The sequence below is a fragment of the Mchenga conophoros genome, linkage group LG5 (genome assembly GCF_057382185.1).
Source record: "Mchenga conophoros isolate Kocher_MC1m ecotype Shallow Benthic linkage group LG5, M_conophoros_male_GT1.1, whole genome shotgun sequence".
NCBI lineage: Eukaryota > Metazoa > Chordata > Actinopteri > Cichliformes > Cichlidae > Mchenga > Mchenga conophoros.
Genome location: NC_140530.1, coordinates 13,286,948 through 13,309,171, shown reverse-complemented (window position 1 = coordinate 13,309,171; position 22,224 = coordinate 13,286,948). Strand labels below are relative to the sequence as shown.

The 22,224-nt window shown below is 38.7% G+C and overlaps 1 protein-coding gene across 4 annotated transcripts in view; it reads left to right on the top strand.

The window, feature by feature from the left end:
* The window catches only part of slc2a9l2 (solute carrier family 2 member 9, like 2), a 100,422-nt gene that overhangs the window by 30,762 nt on the left and 47,436 nt on the right, over positions 1-22,224 (top strand). For all 4 annotated transcript variants that reach the window (XM_085273388.1, XM_085273386.1, XM_085273387.1 and 1 more), the window contains 3 exons: positions 7,293-7,425; positions 17,854-18,041; positions 20,157-20,267. In XM_085273388.1, coding sequence (XP_085129514.1) covers positions 7,293-7,425; positions 17,854-18,041; positions 20,157-20,267 — 432 coding nt within the window. The remainder of the gene's footprint in view (positions 1-7,292; positions 7,426-17,853; positions 18,042-20,156; positions 20,268-22,224) is intronic.

Genomic DNA, 22,224 nt, shown 5'->3' with positions numbered 1-22,224 from the left:
GTTTTTAACACCGGGTTACATCAAGGTCGTTCTATTAGTCAGTCGTACTGATGACGCCTCAGTGGCAGACTTATTCGCTCTACAGCTTCAGCATAGCAGAAAATTTCATTTTGACTTGATATTCAAGCATGAAGTCATACTGAAGGAAAAAGTTCCAACTCTGCTCACACTATTACTCCTCCCTTTCTAAGGCTGGCTGAAAGCGCTTTGGCCATGAGCAATGGCTTCCTCTGCCACTTGAGCAACAAACTCCCGTTTTTACCCTTCACGCTATCTGATTGGTTCTATCGGTTCCTTATTTCAATAGGCTATTTAGTAGGAGTTCTCAGACACACCTTGTTTACCCTTGAGGAAATATTATTCATTTTATCCTTTCTCACCTCACTGCTCACTGTGCACAACTTTAGCCATGTTGACTTGGTCTGCTGCTGGAATGTTTTTATAACAGATTATTTATGTGCTAGATTTTCAGTTTATCTGTTGGGGCTGGAAACAGACATTAGCCTAAGGCACAGATGCTTTGAAAGCCAAAATCAGTTGTGTAATATGAACAGAAAGCCAATAATCTAAGTGCTCTACTCCTGGCAACATTTATTGACATTAGATCACTGCTTGCTTTGGCATCATATTAAAACAGGAATAATAATGGAATATGTTTTCCCAGAATTGCTTTTCCAAATTTAAAGTATGACATTACACTTTTTGGCACCAGCCTGCTCAGATAGTTTTGGATTATGACTTTAAAATATATAAATTAAAAAAAGATGTATATTTATTCCAGAATGATCATGTGAGAATGTGCGGTTTTCTGTTTCTCTGTGTTACCCATGTGATGGACTGGCAACCTGTCTAGGGTGCACCCTTTTGTTCAGAAACCTATATGCATAATGCACATCTCCAGCAGCGCATGAGCTGTCTTTCCAACAACGAGAATACAAGCCAGTGGATTTTGGCTCCAGCTTCCTTTTACGTAATTTCTGTGGACCAATACCCATCCTGAATAAAGGCACGAGTGTTGTAGTGATGAATTTGGTTTTTTGTTACTTTCTTCTGCCTTTTGCATGGCTGTCCTGCAAATATGTGATGCATTCCTGCTCTGGTTAAAAAAAGAAAAGAAAAAAAAGATAAACATAATTAAAATAATGTATTCAACTTCCTAAACCAAATTCATTCCCCTATAAACTGCTTTGCATTTTAACCTTTGTTTCAAAAAGATAAACCAAAATAAAATCAATGATATCTTTACGCAAACCTGCTCACTCTTTATTTGATGAAGTGCTCTCCTATTTTCTTCCATTGCTACCTTGCACTTTACCATTAAATATTGGTGTTATTTTATAGCTTTAGGCAAACAAAAGGATTTCTTTTTTATTTGTAAAGCATTGATTTGTCGCATGTCAATATGACCTGCTGACCACATCTCTAAATTGAGTTTTGTGTTGACATACAGCCCCACTTATCACGTTTCTTTGCTTTTCATTTCACAAGTAAATCACAGACATATGTGACAGGATCTTAACCAGTCATCCACTGTGCATGTGCAAGATAGTGAAGCTATCAGCCTGCCTTGACTACAGCTAGAGTCATATGAAAGGGACATGATATAATATCACTTGGTCCTTGACAGGTTCTAAAATAATTTAAATAAATCTTCAGATGAGCAACAACGTGTCACACTTTCTTTCTTTCTCTTATTTAGCATAACTGGACCAAAATTCAGAAGAAGTGTGTGTGAAAAACGACAGCCCGTTATTCAGTAGCCTGCACAACTACCTTTAGCAGTAGTACATTGAAGTAAACATTTTCTGTATGACTATCCGTCTCTTATGTTGTTGTGGGGGAATTTTGGCCCACTCTTCTTTACATTGTTGCCTCTAGGCATGCATTTATTCCAGGCTCTTTTAAGGTCCCACCAAAGCATTTCACTTAGGTTGAGGGCTGGACTTTGTCTGGGCCATTGCAGCACCTTGATTCTTTTCCAGGCATTCTGTGTAGATTTGCTGCTGTGCTTGGGACAGACTCACATTTGACTCTAGAAAGCAAACCCAAATCATCACTCCTCTAATACCATGCTTGAGAGGTAATGAGGTGTTTGTGGTGCATCGTGGCCAAACATCTCCACTTTGGTCATATTAGTCCAAAGGACATTGTTCCAAAGTCTTGAGGTGTTTTTTGATGTAACTTTACAAAGCTTAGCTGTGCTGCTATGTTATTTTTTAAAGTGAACAGACTTTCCCCTGTAAACCTTTCCAAACAAGTCATGCTTGCTCAGTCTTTTTCTTTATTGTACTGTGATGAACTTTAACATTTAACATTCTAACTGAAGCCTGTGATGTAGTGTGAGATGTAGCTCTTGGATTTTTTGCAATTTCTCTGAGCATTGCACAGTCTGACCTTGGGCTCAATTTACCGGGATGTCTGCTCTTAGAAACAGCTCAACTTGGTGAATCTTTGTCGCTGTAGAATGAATGATTGACTTCAAATTGTTTAGAAATGACATTATAAATCTACCCATATTGATGAGCAGCATTGCTTCTCCAAGATCCCTGATGATGTCTGTATTAATGCACACCTGAGTGCTTCAGACCAGTAAGTTACCAAAACATCTGCTTTTATAGAGACGTTCACACTTGCTAATGATCAATTATTCAATTCAATTTGATTTTTAACACCTGGATACTTTCTATTGTAAGCTGTGTATACTTAATTTTCCACATGACATTCTTTATCACATAGATACTTAGACTGTAGATTGGTTGTTATATATGGGGAATACATACATTCATTTATTAACAGGATAAAAAAAAAACAATTAAAACAAATATGTTCTGTAAGTTTTTTCTGTTAATGAGTCTAGATTTGTTGGAAAGCCCAAGGTCTCTCAAGCTGATTGCTTTTATACGTGTGTACCATGTTAATATTTTTGAACCCACATTGTCACAGGGTATGAATCATCTGTCTGTCTGTCAAATAATAGAAAAGAATATAATATGCGGTAAGAGTTTAAGGCTTGTGTGAATCCAGCACTTTCACATTTTCCCTAGTAGAAGGAGTCTTCTTTAATATTTTAAGAACAGCACACACCAGGTCTGTTCCTCTGACAGACCATCGGGAAAACAGGCTTACAGAGAAGGTGACTTTCATCAGAAACAGCTTTTCATCTGATCCTGGCAGATGTCCATCTATAAAGTATTCCAATGGCTGAGATCCTGGTGCCATGACATTTTTACCAAGTAGGCTCTCATTTTGTGAGAATTAAATATGAAAGAGGTGTTGTGATCTTCCTCTTATCATGCAGATACAAAACGGCTCCAGATAAATGTTTGTGCTCCACGGGGAAACTATTTGGACAAGAAACACTTTAGAAAGTAGAAATTTAAAAAGATGTCACACCAGGAAACGTTTTTTTTAATTAAAATTTTTACTCAGTGTTTCTTTTTTTCATTCAAACAACTTTATAAGTTTTAGAAAAATATGGTTTGGATCAAAGTGCAACCATTTACACAAACATAAACAGACGTTAGAAAGTTCTTTTGTGCGTCACCAGAATGATGACTCATGATCCATCTAAAGGCTTTGGAAAACACAACACTTCTATAAAGATCCCAAAGTGACAACTTTTCGTTTTGCAACGCACAGTCTATCCTTCATGTGTTAATTATGAACAACAGAGTGCCACACTGACAGTGAATGACTGTCTTAATCTCACTGCCTGTTGTGGGAAATAAAGATTTGCAATTAAATGATTAGAAAAAATCGCTACAGAACAAGTTCACCTCCTGGCTGGGGAATGCACTGGTCAGCAAAAGTAATTAAGGCTAACCACACAGAGATAATGTTAGTGTTTATAACTGTCTATATCAAAGATGTGGTACACCTGACTTTATCATTATCTCTGTCTCAGATAATGTTCATATCAAAACCCCTCTGGCAGTTGTAGTAGTCCTCTGTGCATTTCATGAAGCTACGCTGCTGTTGTAAATCTTCTCCATTTCATTCCTGTCAGCTCCCAACAACAAAGGCTCATGCTTTGCATTTGTTCAATCCCAGAATCTACAACCGTCAACATCTCACATGTAATAATTAAAAGGGAAAGCTACACGGCCTTTGTAATAAGGCAGTAAAATATTTGTCTGCTTTGTTTATGACAATTATTAGACACTGAAAGGCGTGCATTTAGTTCATACTGTTGACTGCACAGATAAACCTTTGCGTGCATATGGGTGTGTGAGAGTGAAACAGAACATTTAATGCGTGCTTCACAAGTTACACACTAATGGAACAGGGCCTCAGTGTGAACCCACAAATGATCATTCTTCAGCTGTGTCACAATTGCCAAGTCAACTATGGTTTCCTGTGCGTATACCTAATAAGCATTGTGCCACTTGATTGTTAGGCATTTCTCTGCAGATGATTGATTGGGACATGTCGCTTGCTGCCAGTCTTGTAAATTCTGATCAAGAACTGGCTCATAATTTCGACAAAACAGAAAAGAGATCATGTTAGCGAGAGATAGGCGAAGAAGAGCGGGGGATTATGGATGTTTTAAGAAATAACAAGACAGACTAAACAAGTAGGCAGATGGGGTCATCACAGGATTAAATTAAGTTTGTTTTTCTTCTTTTCTTTCTTGAATCACACTTGACAAGCTTGTTAGAATAGAAATAATCACTTTGTGAGTGCAGTCAGCTTCTATTACATCTTACCAGAAGATTACGCAGAGGTAACATGAGATGTTTATAGTACAGATCACAGAAATCAATGCCTGCAGCACAGATTCTTTGTCTCTGAGAGCACTCTATAGAGCTTTAATCTAGCCAGCCACTGTCACCTCCTGCTGGGATAAGATGATCCACTGTTCAGCATCAGAGAGACAGAGACAAAAAACTATACATCTTATATATCTTTTTTTATGTTCCAAGAAATATCTGTGAAGGGCTTCGCTGAGAAACACAACTACGGTTTCCCCAAGATAACAAAGTGATTCACTCTCCCAGCCTGGATTCATTTTAGATTTAAAGCTGCACAACCAAACATTTTTGTATATCCAGCATATTTCATCACTGCATATACCATATAAAAACTCATAAATAATCAGTGTTTCACCCACAAATTTCATTTTATTTCCAGCACTCTCAAAACTTAAAAGAAGAAAAGTCAGTTATGAATAACAAAAACACAAGCCGATCTCGTCTGACATATCAATAATGTGTCAGTGTTTACAGCTTGTTCAGTTGGTGAAGATGACCAAGAATAAACATAAAACAAACCTTTTACAAACTCTTACGTGAACTTAATCCCTGGAAACTGGAAAGTATTTTGGGGATTTAGTTCACATAAATTCAGAGCATTTTCTGTCCAAATGACACCTCCTTCTCTGTGCATACGAATACATACTGTCCTCCCATTTGCTAAAGTGACATCAGGAAGCACAGCCCTGCACAGAGATGAGACTGTGCATCCTCTCATCTTTGCAGTAAAGATGACTTCTTTCGTCTTTTACACATGCTGGTACTTACATAACTTTTAATCGGTCCATTGTGGTGAGGCTACACGGTTACTTCGGATTGTTGTGATGCATTCAAGGATCACTTGATTTTGTTTTCAAGGGTACTTTTAATGAAAGTATGTTTTAAAGCGCAAGCAGCTGAAAAGACCTTGTTATTTTATCTTCCATGTTGTGTTATCTGGTTGGATGAAATTTTCAATTTTAATAAAAACCCTGTATTTAACACACATACACACACATATACATTATACATATAGATATGTAAAATGTCAATCATATATATTTCACCTCTGTAATGTTCTGGATATTTATAATTGAGCTTAAACTGTAACCACATAATTTCCTTTGGGATTATTAAGGTGTTCTGATTCTGATACGCACTTGCTGGCACAACTCACAGCTAATGAATTAGTAACATTACTGGATGTAAAAAGAGCCTCATGGAGAAGATAAGCCATTTACAAGTAAAGCCAGGGAGTTCACTTCTCTTTGAAAAATTGCATGTGCAACTGGATAAACTATTTGAGATTAACAATGCCCAATATAAAGTTGCAAAGAATTTGGAGATCTCATCATCTGCAGTACATAAACTAATTAAAAGATTCAGAGGATCTGGAGGAGATCTCTGATCACATGGGACAAGGACAAAAACCTGTTTTGAATGATCTTTGAGGCTGTAGATTATTTAAAAATATACAATTGTTTAGTGGAAATCTCTTTTTGGCATTAGGCACACACTTTATAGCTAAACTACTCTGCCAAAAATAACCCAAAATCTACATAAATATAGTGCCTAACTTGAACCCAAGTTTATGGGTTTATTTATACAGAGATAGAGAGAGAAGGAAAAATCTTGTCTGCAGTCTTAGAAATCAGGTTTTGATGTTGTTTAGTGCACCACTTAGTTTGAACCACTCAGTCTTGTTTTTCTTTCTTTCTTTCTTTCTTTCTTTCTTTTTTTAAAGAAGAAGTCTTTCTCATTTCAACAATATAATACTAAAATACACTCTGCATGCATTTTAGCGGTATGAATCTGTAGCAAGGTGTTAAGCTGGTCTGCCCAAAGTGCCCACACAAGTGACCTACTGAATATATTGAGTATATTATGACACAAAAACTCCTATAAAGGAGGTGCGAAACCTTTTATTTGCCTTCATAACTGCAGCAATTTCCCCCCTGAGTTCACACATGCTTACAGCCTGTTGTTAAGAGGTGATGCAACACCATGGTAACAGGTGCCTGTCAAGTTTCTTCTTTCTTTTTTTTTCTCTTTTTTTGTTGCAGTCCATTCCATCAAATTAAATCTGAGCACATATTTAGTTAAATGCCTGCATCCTGTTTTTATCCAGTGTTGTAACTTTTCTTTTTCCTAAATTAGGTTTTAGAAACTTTACCATATTCATTACCATTGCTTGACATTTGAAATGCTCTTCACATTTAATGAGAGCAGCAGACGGCCTTCAGCCCATATAAAGATTCCCCTTCTGCTTTAAGTAAATATATGCAAGAAAGAATGCATCGCTTTACTAAACCCTCACATTCTTGACTAAACCTACTCAGTATTTGCTAGCACAGTAGCCAATGATGTTATAGTCACATAACATAAATAGTAACCTCATCATCTTGCAGAAATTCTTTTAAAAAAATCCAAATGCATCCACCCATTCAGTGGAACGTGTTGTAACAGCTGTGATATACATCTGTTTTATCGCTGTTTAATATGGTGTAGCCGTTCCATGTCTGAACCTTTGATGCAGTTCTTTTGTTGATGTTTTGACTGCAGGAGTCCACCTGGATTTACCTGTTTTCCTTCCTTGCGTTGCCCGCAATGCTGCAGCTGTGTGTGCTGCCCTTCCTCCCTGAGAGTCCTCGCTACCTGCTGATGGAGAGGAGGGATGAGGCTGGAGCGGAAAAAGGTATTCCATAAACAACACTTAAGAACATCTGCAAAATGCAGTCCGGCTGACACAAGAGGCTTTGGTGTCTCATTGTGGTTATTATGTTTGAAAACTCTGCTGTTGCTCTTTACAACAACTACTACACATTACCACTCTTTTAGAGTTAGAAAAAATGTCTTAAGAAGTAAGACTGTCACTGTCACTCAGGTGACTGGAGTATATCTGCAGGGACCAGACATAGTTTTTTAGTGAAACAGAAGTTCATGATTGCTTTCCCACTGGTGAGATTTGTGGCTTTTAGAGTGTTTTATGCTGTTTTCAGCTATTTCAGTGTACAGAAGACTAGCTACACAATTTTCACAAGTGAAAGTTTTGCTTTATATAAATACTTCAGCTTTTAATACTGGCCAAGGTTTTAAGAGGACCAAATCAGAGAGTGAATTCTTGAATTCTTCACTTTTAAATGTAAAAATATATTCTTAAATACAGCTTTCAAATAGTAAATTAAAGACTGAGAGATGGCTTCACATCTTTATTTATGATTGTAAAGCAGTTTCAAAAAAGAAGTGCATTGGTAATGTGAGTTAAATAAACTGTGACTCTCAGTGGTTTTAATTCTACACATAATTGTTTTTTATTTATTTTTTTCACAGCAGACATTTTGACATGCTACATTTGGAATTTATTGCAGCCATTATTAATATAACTGTTTTTTTCTTATATAATAAGTGATAAAGCTGGGAGTGTGAAAAGTCTTTTAGTTACCTTTTTTAACTGACCTAAACCAGTTAAAAAACCATAAAATCTAAAATCTGTTGTAATATTCAGTCATATGTTACTATACCAATTCCAAAAAGGTTGGGATGCTGTATAAAATGGAAATAGAAACAGAATGAAATGCAAATTTCATAAACCAATATTTTATTTTTAATTTCTTTTTCATGTTTTAATAGTGAGAGCTTGTATTTCAAAAAAAATATTAGCAGACACGGGAGAAAGGAAAAGAAGTGTAATAAAAACAAGCTTTGTATTAGGCTGAATACCAAAAATAAGGCAAGGTGAAACAAGGGAGGAACTACACTAACCTAAACTGGGAAAAAATCCTAGGATCAACTATAAAAACAAGGACATGAGACAATGGCATGAAACTGAACAGGAATGTGCAAAACGTAAACGAGAAATAATCAAAACATGAGCATAAACCTGAACAGTATTAAGAAAAGCTGTGACTTGCTGTGACTTGACGCAACGTAAACAGATGAAGACAGAGGACTTAAATACACAGAAGGGTAATGATGGAAGTGGAAACAACTGGGGAAACACAGCTGACACGAATGAACATGACGCCACAGGGGAAGTAAAACTAAACACACTGAAAATGGAAACACCAGTCTCTTCAAAGTAAAACAGGAAACATAATTGAATGTAGAGATGAGAACACAAGCTTGACAATAGAACATGGAAACACGCACACACGACAGACTGGGGAGACACAGAACACAAGGAGAGACGTGGGAACAGATAAGGGAGATGAAAGCAAGGGTATAACTAAGCGTTAAACATAGAGGACAAGACAGATGTACACAGAAGACAGGAAACGACTCATAAACATGGAGACATGGATGAAACATAAGAAAAAAGAAAAGCTAGAAAAAAACTCAACTAAACCCTAACTGAATAATAACACAAGAAGTTAACATTATTGCAGTCTAACATAAGAAAATCAAGAATACAAAATAAACTCAAAATGTTAGATCAAAAATTCAGCCCCTGACAATAATATTCCTTAAAATCATGGATACTTTGAATATTTAGTCATCTACAGTACATATCATCAAAAGATTCCAGGACTTGAGAGACGTACACAAAGGACAAGACTGAAGAGCTGTGAATTTCACGGCCTCAGGCAACACTGCATTAAGAACAGGCATGATTCTGTAATGGGCTCAGAAATACTTCCAGGAACCAATGTCTGTAACCACAGTTCACCATGTCATCTACAATAGCAGGGTAAAGCTCTATCAGGAAGAACAAAGCCACATTATGAACATGATCCTGTCATGTGATGAGGAACAAGCACCCAAACACAGACTCAGAGGGCAGGAAAGGTGTCAAATAAAGTGCTTCTTTAATAATAACCATTGAAGTGAGTCCAGTATAACAGGGCGTGTATACAGGCAGTCTGACAAAAGGAAAATGGAGACTGGGACTACATATACACACAAAGACACTGAGGTTTAATCAAGGGAAGAGGAAACAGGAGCGGAACAAGGAAACTGAAACTAATTAAGCCCAGTGATTCAAAGGAAGTAAAACAAAATACAAACCACAGGCAACTGGGAATTACAAAATAAAATAGGTAAGTAAGTAACTCCACTGGAAAACACAAATAGACAGGGACTTAACAAGAAAACACTAAGGAACCTAGAGTGATACATACACTAAAATCATGGCACAGTACACTGAACCGAAAACAGAATAACAACTCTCACAGCAATCAAAATGAAAGAATAACAGAAACAACAAAACTCAACCCTCAATAGTAATAAAAACTGAAGGGCAAGAGGATAGGATAACAATGAGAGGCAAACTAAAAAAAAATCTTAACAACCAGAAAACTCAAAATAACCAAACTCCCACACCATGGGCCAAAGCTCATTTAAATTGGATTGAGGCAAAGTGTAAAACTGTTCTGTGTTTAAACACATCAAAATTTTAAATTGGTTTTGGAAAACATGAACACCACACCTCTGGACTACCGAGGAGAAAAATTGTCCAAGAGTTCAAAAGCCTGCATCTCTGATGGTATATGGGTGCACTCGTGCCTGTGCATAGATAGCATGTATATCTAGATACTGCATATTTCTGCAAGACAATGTAAAACTACAAACAGCATGGCTTTGCACTGAACTAACCTGCAGTCCAGACATTTCACCAGTCGAAAACATTTGTTGCCACAAAATGGAAAATCTGACAAAGAAGGCCCAAGACTACTGAGCATCTAGAATCCCATATTACACAAGAATGGGAGAGCATTCCTCTCCTGAAAGTCCATCCTCTTTTAATTGAGTAATTCAGTTCCTTAGTTACTCAATTAAAATTCTGGTTTTCTATTTTACAAATCTTTTTCTTTGATACCTCACAAATCATTGATTGGAGGTATAAATGTCTTGTACAATCTTTTGTTTTTTTTAATATTCTGTTTCAAATGCACTGATTCAGTGCCTTTAAACCACAGTAAGCTGCAGCTGCCAGAGAGGCAGAGAGATACTTAAAATCACAGCACATCTTCATCTTTCTGACCTCAAACAAAGGAAAGAAATGAGGAGATGGTCTTTCGCATATTTATTTGGCTCTTATGACACAATAGGGGAAATAAAAAGTTGCTCTTGAATGTTATGTCCCAGTTAAGAGTTTTATCCATTAAAACTCTGTTTTGAAACTGCGTAGACCCTTAACCTTTAATTTGCAGCTACATTTTCACAGAAATGTTTCATTTGAAACAAATGCAAATGAAAATTATTCATTACTTTTTAATCATGTCTTTTTAGTATTCTGTTTTTGAAAATGTTTTCAAATCACCTATTTTTTACTTTTTTGGTATTCCGATTGCACAGCTGCGAAAGGCAGTAAATATCAGAAAAAAAGGCAAAAATCAGCTGCTTTTTATGAAGCATGAGAAATACATACATTATTTATTGCAGCAATCTTTGCACAGTTGTGTTACATTTCCCCTTAGACCTTACTCAAACAATAATTTATTCTCACTGACCACAACCTTTTCCAACAATTTGTTTTGTTGTACCTTACCTATACATTGGCCATAGTAAAAGGTTACAGGTGCAAAATTATAAAAAGTTTTCATAACTATTACAAATATTTCAAGCTTCAAAAAAAGAATATGATATAAATGCTGTGACATGAAAAGGCACAGCATGGATTAAAGGCATACGTAGCTCAAACTACATGTGTTAATGAAGTATAAAGAAAAATGTAATTTCAAACAAAACTTTAATGAATTTGGTCTCTGGGGTGGTTTGAGCTGTTTCATGCCCGCGTCCATACATTATAGATTGGTAATCTCTGAAGGTTTGGTGGCTTACAGTTTATTCTTTGTAAAATTGAACATGATCTTTGATTCTTTTGAACATGTTGTGCATGAAGGTCTCAGAGGACAAAGCAGTATTTATGATGATGGTGTCACATGAGAAAATTAATGATCAAAAATACAATTAAATGGAATAAACAGATTTATTATGCAGCAATAGACATGTTACCAAATAGTAGTGATAATAATAATTGGTTGGTCTTATGGGCTTCTTTGAAAACACATTCTAGTTCTGCGATGTCTTTTTTCTGCACACTTTAAGTGAAAATTCAAGGAGAGTACTCTTACCTCTCATGATGGAACACTGTTTGTTTAGCTCTGGTTTTGCCATCTGTCTTTTGTTGCTGCTTCCTTTGTGTAATAAATTCCTACCTTGAGTACTTCCAGCAAGTTAGAACCAAAGAAATGTGTTTTTGTTGCTTTTATCTTACAAAAAAGACAAAAAGATAGTTGAACAAGTCCAGAAACCAACTGCAGAAAAGCATGATGTTATAAATTTAAAGTTTCTAAATCTTTTATTTATATAATTCTGTCTTACTTTTTATTACAATTGGATTAAAACAGTGTGCCTCCAGTGGTGTAGTGGTTAACACATTTGCTTGGCAAGGAAAGGGTTGCTGGTTTTAATCCCAGCTGGAGACTCAAATCCTCTTTAGGGCTTTTTCAGGAAGAGCAGCTAGTGCATAACAACTAGTGCAAGCCCTACCGGCTGTCATCACCCCTTGTGGCAAGGGTGAAGCCGGAAGCAGCTTTTTCATACTGTAACGATGGTTAAGTGTTATTGTACAGTGACATGTTGGTGATCTCTGCACACTGTTGTTGTTCCTTTAAGATTCATGTTTGGTTGTGGTACAGGAAGGGGAGGGGGGACCTGGTTGTTTTTGTGTGTGTGTGCCAGGCTGGAGAGAGGAGCTGTACGAGGGCGCTCTCCCCGGAGTTAGCAACCCGCTTGCTTATGTGCCGAATAAACGGACAAACTGAGACCCAACCGTCTGGTTCTTGTGAATGTTACAATACTAACATTAAATAACTGACGAAGCGATGAAGGGTTGGGTAAAGACTTCCTGCTTTCTTATTGTCTCTACAAGTGCCCTTCATGGGCATATGACTTTAATTTAACACACAATGCTTTCCCCAACGAATGATCTCCTTAGTTACTGAGTGATATTACTAAAACTTACAATATCTGACTTTTTAGGGAAACTGATGGGCCTCGTAGACGAGTGTTGTTGTTTTATTTAGTAAAGTAAAATGCAACCAGTGCAATGCTTGCAGAACTTCTACTCACAGATAATTTACAATTTAAAGGTATCACAGAGAGGTGAGCTATGCATTGCTTCTTTTAAGCATTTTTGTAGGTCGCCTCATGGTCGAACAGTGGTTAGTACGGTTGCCTCACAGTAAGGTCAGTTGGTCAGTTCCACCATCCAGCCAGGGTCTGTCGAGTATGCATGTTCTCTCCAGGTACTCTGGGTTCCTCCCAAAGTCCAAAGATGATGATTCTAAATGGTTCCCTGTCTCTATGTGTTAGCCGTGTGACAGATTGGTGACCTGTCCAGGGTGTACCTTGCCACTTGCCCTAAGACAGCTGGGAGAGGCTCCAGCTCCCCTGTGACCCTGATTTGGATAAGTGGAAGAGAATGGATGTTGACAACAGGCAGAGACACAGAATACAGCAGCATCAACCTTTAAATTCTGGCAGCTGTATCCTAACACACACAACATTTTACTTCACCTTGAGACTAACTTTAAATATTCTGTTTCACACTTGTCTCCATGACGATTTTATTGCCAGTGTAAAACTGCAGAACCGACAAGCCCATCATGGTTCTTTAAAGCTCCTTTGTTGCACCACATCCCTCCACCTTGTGGCACTGTGAGTCTTTGGTCACAACAGTGACACAGAGTGGAGCCCTGCAGTTCTCAGTAACACAGGATGGCTGCATGGGGACAGTGACACTGTTGAACAACTCACCTTACTCCAACAGATATCGATATCAAGTCACACCTACTCGGATAGCAGCGAGTGGTGTTTAATGCTCTATCTATATTAGAATTACATGAAGTTAGATTGATAACACTGATCATTTCAGCTTGTTGGTTCTTTTCTCTCCCTTTCTAAACTTTGTTTCAGAGATCACACCATTGTAGTTAATGGATTTTAGATTTTGGGCTTCCATGTAAACTGCTGGGAATATCTTTTTATATTTAGCTGTCAACTGGGCTGTCGATAGGTGAGTTAAGTATATTATGCTATGTTTTAGTATCATAATTTCTCACTGGAGTTTCATATATCTGTATTCTGCACAGAATGTCCTCTCTCTTTTTTCCCTCTCACCCTTTTCTCTTTATTATATCAGTATCAAAATCCTAACTGGCCTTCTTTTGCTTGATTATTTGGTTTAGCAGAGATACACGTATTTTTACTTTAAATGCTTCCCCTTTCCTGCCTCAGAAATCATGGCCCAGCCTTTACTGTGACACTGGCCGACTCCATCTTGTGTGGGCAGCGTCTGCACCGCGTGTCATTTCATTTCCACATCCTAATGACCTGCTTTTAGTCCTTGACTGTAGAGATTTGCTCCCGTGGACTGTGTCCTAAACTCGTGCCTAGTTGACCTGCCCTCAACTCCAGGGATTAACCTTCACAAGAGAAGGGCTCAAAGTGAGAAAAGAGTCTTTCCATCCACTTATTCTTTGCCATCTATTGCATCCAAGAAGGCACGAGTTCAAACAACCTTCAAATGGCCGAGCTAAAAATAACAGAAAACGGTTAGCAGTCGTCTCGCCTTGAATAAAAAAGGTGTGGTGATTTCTGCTTCATTCTGACACAAAGAAAAGACATTAAACTTACTTAAATGTAAATAATCTGTCTTGTATTGGGTCGATATTATATAACAAATGCATAAACTTGTTAGGCAGTACGTAGGACATCGACATCTAGTCACAGATGATATGTGTTTCTAAAATCTATTTGTGGCAATTAAAAAGAAAATCTCACCTATTTCACATTCAGCAGAGGTCAAAATAATGTGATAGATATTTAAATCACTAAAGCCAACAAACAAAGAGGTCTGAGAGTCATCTGCATTGCAGCAGAGTGTATTATTATGCTGATGAATTATGTATCCCAGAAAAAGCATTGAAACAGGGAAAATGTGGCCTGTAGATATAACAAATCTTTAGATTTTAAACGAGCAAAATATGTTTTCCATATTGAATGCATTTTCTTCATGCTGTTATCCAAGTCAGTTTTTCAAATATTATATTTTGTATTACATTTTTTTCACAATATATACACTCAACAAAAATATAAACGCAACACCTTTGTTACTGCTCCCATTCCCCATGGGATGGACGTAGAGACCTAAAATTCATTCCAGATACACAATATAACCATCCCTCCCAAACAGTGGTCACAAATCAGTCCAAATGTGTGGTAGTGGGCACATCTGCTATATTGAGATAATCCATCCCTCCTCACAGGTGTGCCACATCAGGATGCTGATCTGACATCATGAGTAGTGCACAGGTGTACCTCAGACTGCCCACAACAAAAGGCCACCCTGGAATGTGCAGTTTTGTCTCACAGCAAAATGCCACAGATGCCACAAGCAATGAGGGAGCGTGCAATTGGCATGCTGACAGCAGGAATGTCAACCAGATCTGTCGCCCGTGCATTGAATGTTCATTTCTCAACCATAAGCCGTCTCCACAGGCGTTTCAGAGAATATGGCAGCACATCCAACCGGCCTCACAACCGCAGACCTCGTGTAACCACACCAGCCCAGGACCTCCACATCCAGCAGGTTCACCTCCAAGATCGTCTGAGACCAGCCACCCAGACAGCTGCTGGAACAATTGGTTTGCACAACCAAACAATTTCTGCACAAACTGTCAGAAACCGTCTCAGGGACGCTCAACTGCATGCCCGTCATCCTCATCGGGGTCTTGACCTGACTCCAGCTCGTCGCCGTAACAGACTTGTGTGGGCAAATGCTCACATTCGATGGCGTCTGGCACGTTGGAGAGGTGTGCGCTTCACGGATGAATCATGGTTCACATTGTTCAGGGCAGATGGCAGCTGAGAATGTCCCAGTTCTTGCATGGCCAGCATACTCACCGGACATGTCACCCATTGAGCATGTTCGGGATGTGCTTGACCGGCGTATACGACAGCGTGTACCAGTTCCCACGAACATCCAACAACCTCACACAGCCATTGAAGTGGAGTGGACCAACATTCCACAGGCCACAATTGACAATCTGATAGACTCCATGCGACGATGTGTTGCACTGCATGAGGCAAATGGTGGTCACACCAGATACTGACCGGTTCTGGGTCCCCAGACCCCCAATAGCGCAAAAAACTGCACATTCCAGGGTGGCCTTTTGTTGTGGGCAGTCTGAGGTACACCTGTGCACTACTCATGATGTCAGATCAGCATCCTGATGTGGCACACCTGTGAGGTGGGATGGATTATCTCAATATGGCAGATGTGCCCACTACCACACATTTGGACTGATTTGTGACCACTGTTTGGGAGGGATGGTTATATTGTGTATCTGGAATGAATTTTAGGTCTCTACGTCCATCCCATGGGGAATGGGAGCAGTAACAAAAGTGTTGCGTTTATATTTTTGTTGAGTGTAAATAAAACAGGGACCAATCATTAAAAAAACTGAAAAATGACACACGGGACTCTGTCCTGTAATGTAACAGCTCCATAGGTTTGTGTTGTTGTGGCCAGTTTTAATTATTTTAGCTTCCAAATCTAATTACTGCCACACCCATGAGACCCGTCCACCATTGTTATGAAGAAGATGCTGGTCACAGGAGCTAAAAGGAATGGTAGGAAATTGAAAATGATTTGTTGTCACCATGGCTGTATAATTTAATGGCAAAGAAAGGCAAATGAGTTTATGTAAACCTGCTTGTACCTTCAGCAAAAAGAGAACGACATATCTATTAACATAGTTAATTAACCTGTGATTTTCAATTGATTCAAGCCATAGAAATGTGACGCAACTATCATTCTCTATGGGAAGAATTGAAGTTGTCACATGAGTCAACAATAATTATTGTTGACTTTTAGAATTTTGTGGTGAAAAAATTCTAATTCTACTGTATTGGTGACATTTAGGTTTATTAGGTATTATTACAAGTATGTGGAGATTCTAAATGCCACATATCTGGATACATGCTCAATCATCCAGGTACGTAAATCCCAAAAGGTTGATTCTGTTCATTTGGATGTAGCGTTTTCAATGGGAGACACGTTTCATCTTTTGTCACCTTGTAAACAGTACATTTGCATAATAACTGAAACCAGCCCACTGGATGAACACTGGGCTGTGAGGTCAGTTCTCTGTACTGTTTATAAGGTTGGGGAAACCTGCAGTCAGCTGAGACTGAAGAAGTCAATTGGATGAGTGACGAAACGTTTCTCCCATTCAAAACACTATGTCCAGATGAACAGAATCAACCTTTTCGGGTAAATGCCTCATAGTTTGCATCCAAATAATGTTACATTTGACCTTTGACCTTACGTTTGCATTTCGCATGTTATATCTTTGAAGAAAGCATTGTCGAGTGAAAGAGAATGAGCTGTCTAGATACAGAAATACCGTAGTATAATATCATATAATATAATAAATATCATATAATAGGCTAAAGTTATTCATCTCCTGTTATCTATGAATCGCCTCTGTCAGTGCACCCCTGGTGGCTGTGGCTACAATGTAGCTTGCCATCACCAGTGTATGAATGTGTGTGTGAATGAGTGCATGACTGGATATGTAAAGTGCTTTGGGGTCCTTAGGGACTAGTAAAAAGCGCTATATAAATACAGGCCATTTACCATTTACCAATCAATACCTATTACACATTACCTACTCCTACATAATGTTTACAAAATACAATGTGATTCCCTTTAAAGGTAAATACTACCCAGAGAAGGAGCTGCCTTGGTGGAGGTGTGCGCTCTCAATGCTGTTTGTTGTTGTTAAGCCGTGTGACAGCTCACACTTCTACCTGCTCACATTATGTTGGTAAAAAGAGCCAAAAGGCTGGACATAATGTCAGGGTTGAAATGCAGCCTGTTAATAACAAAAGTGTGGGGCTCAGTTTACTTCACTTTTAAGTACCGTTGATAAACCAATAGAAATTTTGCATTTTCAAAGTTTCACTGCTCCATTTACAGCAATATGTTCTCATTTGCCCGTGGAACAAATCGTTAGGTCCTTTGATCTCAGCGTGATGGTTGTTATTGAGGGTTATGGCACTGTCGATATTTTTAACGCTGCTGCGCTTGTATGTGTGAATGTTTGTGCGTAAGCCTTTCAGAGGTTTTTGGGAAAGAAGGATGTTTCCCAGGAGCTGGAAGAGGTCCACATGGAGGCTCGAGCTCAGGACAAACTACACACCGTCTCTGTGTTACAGCTGCTGAAGAGCCCAGCTGTTCGCTGGCAGCTCATAACTGTCATCATCACCATGGCCTGCTATCAGCTCTGTGGCCTCAATGCAGTAAGTTTTTGATTTAACTTACCTTTCTCAGGTTTTGAGTGGATCCAGCTCCCTTTATGCTATTTCACAGTGCATTTGACTGTATTTATAGATCATTTATTATTCATTTAAATAGATTCAGATGCACCAAATCAATAATGCAAGCTCTGTGTAAATATTTCATTATAAGGACCCCACCCCAACACCATTCTGAAAGCAAACATTCAATATATCTTTAAAGATGATCTGGCACTCTTAGAGTTACACCTAGACCTTGTTAATAAGTTTGGAGCCTTGGTCCTTCCCCAGGCAGGAAGGTGATAAGTGTTACCTCTTCTACTGGAGATACTTCAACAGGAGAACTTGTCATTCTGCTCTATTCTGGCACTCTGGAGTACATTCCCAGTCGATTATGCTGTTTTCTGATTTTTCTGATTTCGGCTTGGGCTAGAGAATATTGCAGTAAACACTGATGACAAATTAAAGACAAAAAAAAGGAACAGAAAATGCACGAGTAAAGTGTTCGACCACCAATTGCCGCATGAGAAAAAGGCTTCGTGATTTCTATTTGAGGGATGGAACTGCTTTCTTTAAGTGACATACTGCCTCACGAGGGCTTTTGATCACATTGGAGAAAGTTCTGTTTAACACATCAGTCCAAAAATGGGTCAGTGTCATCTTGGAAGAGATGACCCACCCATCACGGTAGAATAAAAGACAATCAATCACAACTTTGTACTGATTTGCCCTACATTCCTAGCGTGCAAGGCGACAACGCGACCAAAGTGTACCAGTAAAATTTTGTTACCTTACCTTGTTATTTAACCATTATGTGTGTCTGGTTTGGTAACAACTCCACCACTTAACCCACTGAGGTCTGTGCCTGTGCTTTCACAAGTGTGATCCTTGTATGTTTCATCACTTTTGAAGTCAAGTATTTTTTTTCTTTTTTAAATCAAGTTTTAAATCTGTCCTTTGCTTAATTACATAGTTCTTGAACTGCATTTTGTTATAAAAGTTTAAAGAGAAGGTTCAAGTGTAAATACAGAAAAAAACAAGAGCGCTTGTGCACCGTTAACCTAATTAAAGTGACTCTAGGTTTATGTACAGCGCTGTGCAGGAGACCCAGTGGCTGTGGAGAATCGCTGTGAGTCACTATATTTTGTGCACTTTGTTCAGACTAAGATGCTTAGCCATCCTTCACCTGCTGTGCTGCACTGCACTCGAGTGTCAATGATTGGTATGCCTCTGAGCTGGCTTTATAAATGCCAAGAATAGTCCTTCACCTGGAGGAAAGTTGCTGCTAATTACAGCAGACTGAGAAAAACTTACTTTAAAATTGACTTCAGACTCCCAACTCTTGAGTCACGATCGCTCAAGAGTTGGGAGTCTGAAGTCAGTTGCGTTACTATTTTTCAACAGACGGTTGAAGCTGTGTTCAGCTTCCTGCAGCTTATATCGGGGTGATCGTGGCTCAAGAGTTGGGAGTTTGCCTTGTAATCAGAAGGTTACCGGTTCGAGCCCCGGCTTGGACAGTCTCGGTCGTTGTGTCCTTGGGCAAGACACTTCACCCGTTGCCTACTGGTGGTGGTTAGAGGGCCCGGTGGCACCAATGTCCGGCAGCCTCGCCTCTGTCAGTGCGCCCCAGGGTGGCTGTGGCTACAATGTAGCTTGCCATCACCAGTGTGTGAATGTGTGGATGACTGGATGTGTAAAGCGCTTTGGGGTCCTTAGGGACTAGTAAAGCGCTATACAAATACAGGCCATTTACCATTCACACACACATTCACACACAAATGCAAAAACACTGGCAGTTTTTAAAACTCTAGATTGTATTTTCTCACTTTGCTTCCGTTTGTTCGCACTTATTCAGCCTTCTGTAAAACACGTTCAAAGGTTTTAATGTCTTTCTTTGTGTTTTTAACAATATTAGTGCAGGTGTTAAGCTTGTTGCATTTTAATGTCAATTCATCTCATTCTAAATGTGATGAGAATGTAGGCCAACTTTAGTGACATTGTTAAAATTTGTGTGTCAGCTCTGAAGCGAACAGGATTGCTGAGTTTTGTGTAAAGATATATATAAATGAGTATGTTGTTGTGAAAACCAAGACCAATGGTACTTTTTAATTTTTTTAGATCTGGTATTATACCAATGGGATTCTTCGTGAAGCAGGCTTTACTGAGAGCATACTTCCCTACGTCACACTGAGCACAGGTGCCATAGAGACTCTGGCTGCCATCATCTCAGTAAGTATGGCTATTTGATTTATTACTGTAAGTCAGCAACAGCTTTCAGGTTTACTGTCAAGTACTAGGAGTTCAAAAATGAAAAACAAGCACAGACAGGCAAAAAAAAGCTGAGTGGTCAATATAACAACCAAAAAGAAGAAGAAATAACTCACATGGAAGAGAACAACAAAAGGTGCTGCAGAGAACAAAGAGAAAGTCCTGTTAACCCTCTCAAGGCAGGCGTTGCCGATTTGCAACAGTTCAAAACTAACAACCTGCTTACCCCACATACATATTTTATGAGTGTTTTTTACTCAGAAGTACCACTGCAGGACTTGGTTGTGCATTAGCAACAAAAAGTTTAATTTGAGCCTGAGAGGGTTAAAAATGATAGAGAATCCAAAAAGAAACCAAAACTCTGGCAGCAATGACCTGGGACCTGAAGTTAGTCAACATACAAACTGAGGGAGGGGACGAGACTCTGCGCACACACACAGGACTAATGAGGTGCAGGTGGAACCAATTAGGAAGAGCAGACAATTATAAAAGCACATGAAGGCAGATAAGATATTCTTGCAAACTGGAAAACCAAGAGTAATGAAAATTCAAACCCTTATCTAAGCCAGACACCATGACCCAGAAGGCCCCTCTGCTAATGAACAGTCACAAGGCACATTTTCTGTTTGATTGTATGCTTTGGTATGTTTGACAATTCTAGGTTTACACGGGTATGTGCTATGTGAGAGAGGTTTGCTTTTATTTTGTTAGCATTGGATGATGCTTTTTGTTGTAATTTACATTCCTGCACATGCATACACACTCTGACCGGCCACTTTTTTAGGTGCAGGGTTCAGTGTATTGTGCATTCAGAGATCCTGTACTGCATAGCTGGGCTGTGACAGGTGGTTGTTTGACTTACAGTTGCTTTGCTGTCAGGTCACCACAGGCCGGCCATGCTCCTCTGACCTCTGGCATCAATAAGACATTTTTAACCAGAGAACTGAGGTGCACTGGATATTTTTCTCTTGGAAATTCTCAGTAGGTCTGCAGCTTCTGTCTGGCACAAACAACCATACCACATTCCAAGTTACTTAAATCACCTTTCTTCTCCATTCTGATGCTGAGTTTGAATTTCAGCAAGTCGATGTCTTGATGCCATTGATACCATTGATACCATTTACATGGCTAAATGCAATGAGCTGCTGCCATGTGACTGGCTGATTAGGTATTATTGAGCAGTAAAACAGGTGTATGTTATAAAGTGTGTGTGTGTATTTGTGTAAAGTCAGTTCTATACAAGTGTATTGAACAACTACTAAATATTGTCATATTTATTGATTAAATATGACTCGTGATCTCCGTGAATGAAATCTGGGTAGTGTGAAGGGCAAAGACAAATATGCAGTAGTTGACAATCCTTTAACCCAATCAACCCAATCCTTTATTGTTACTATGTTAGCATATTCTAACATATTAGCAGCTCAGCTGTACTTGGATTGCTCTCAGCCATGTCATTTCACTTGACATGCTTTTTAGTATTACTTCCTCTGGCAGTAAATCACTTTCTAAATGATGGAGCAGGGAGCACTTTGTTTGGGAAACGGCTTAATGAAGTAGTTAGTTTGTTGGAGCATCTCTCCTGGCAGCTTGTGGGCGGAGTTGTTAGTATTTGACATCATGTGATGATTTACTTGCAATAGTAACTTTGCATAATCACAGTTATGATCACATAAAGTCAAGTCAAGTCAAGTCAAGTTTATTTATAGAGCACATTTAAAAACAACCAAGGCTGACCAAAGTGCTGTACAGTAAATACAGATAAAAATACAATAGAACACAATTTCGTAAAACACCTCGCTGATCAAATAAAAAATAAATAAACAAATAAATTAAACCTTTCTAAAAGCCAATGAAAAGAGGTGAGTTTTAAGAGCAGTTTTAAAAGTTTCTAGGCTTTTGGAGAATCTGACGTGAG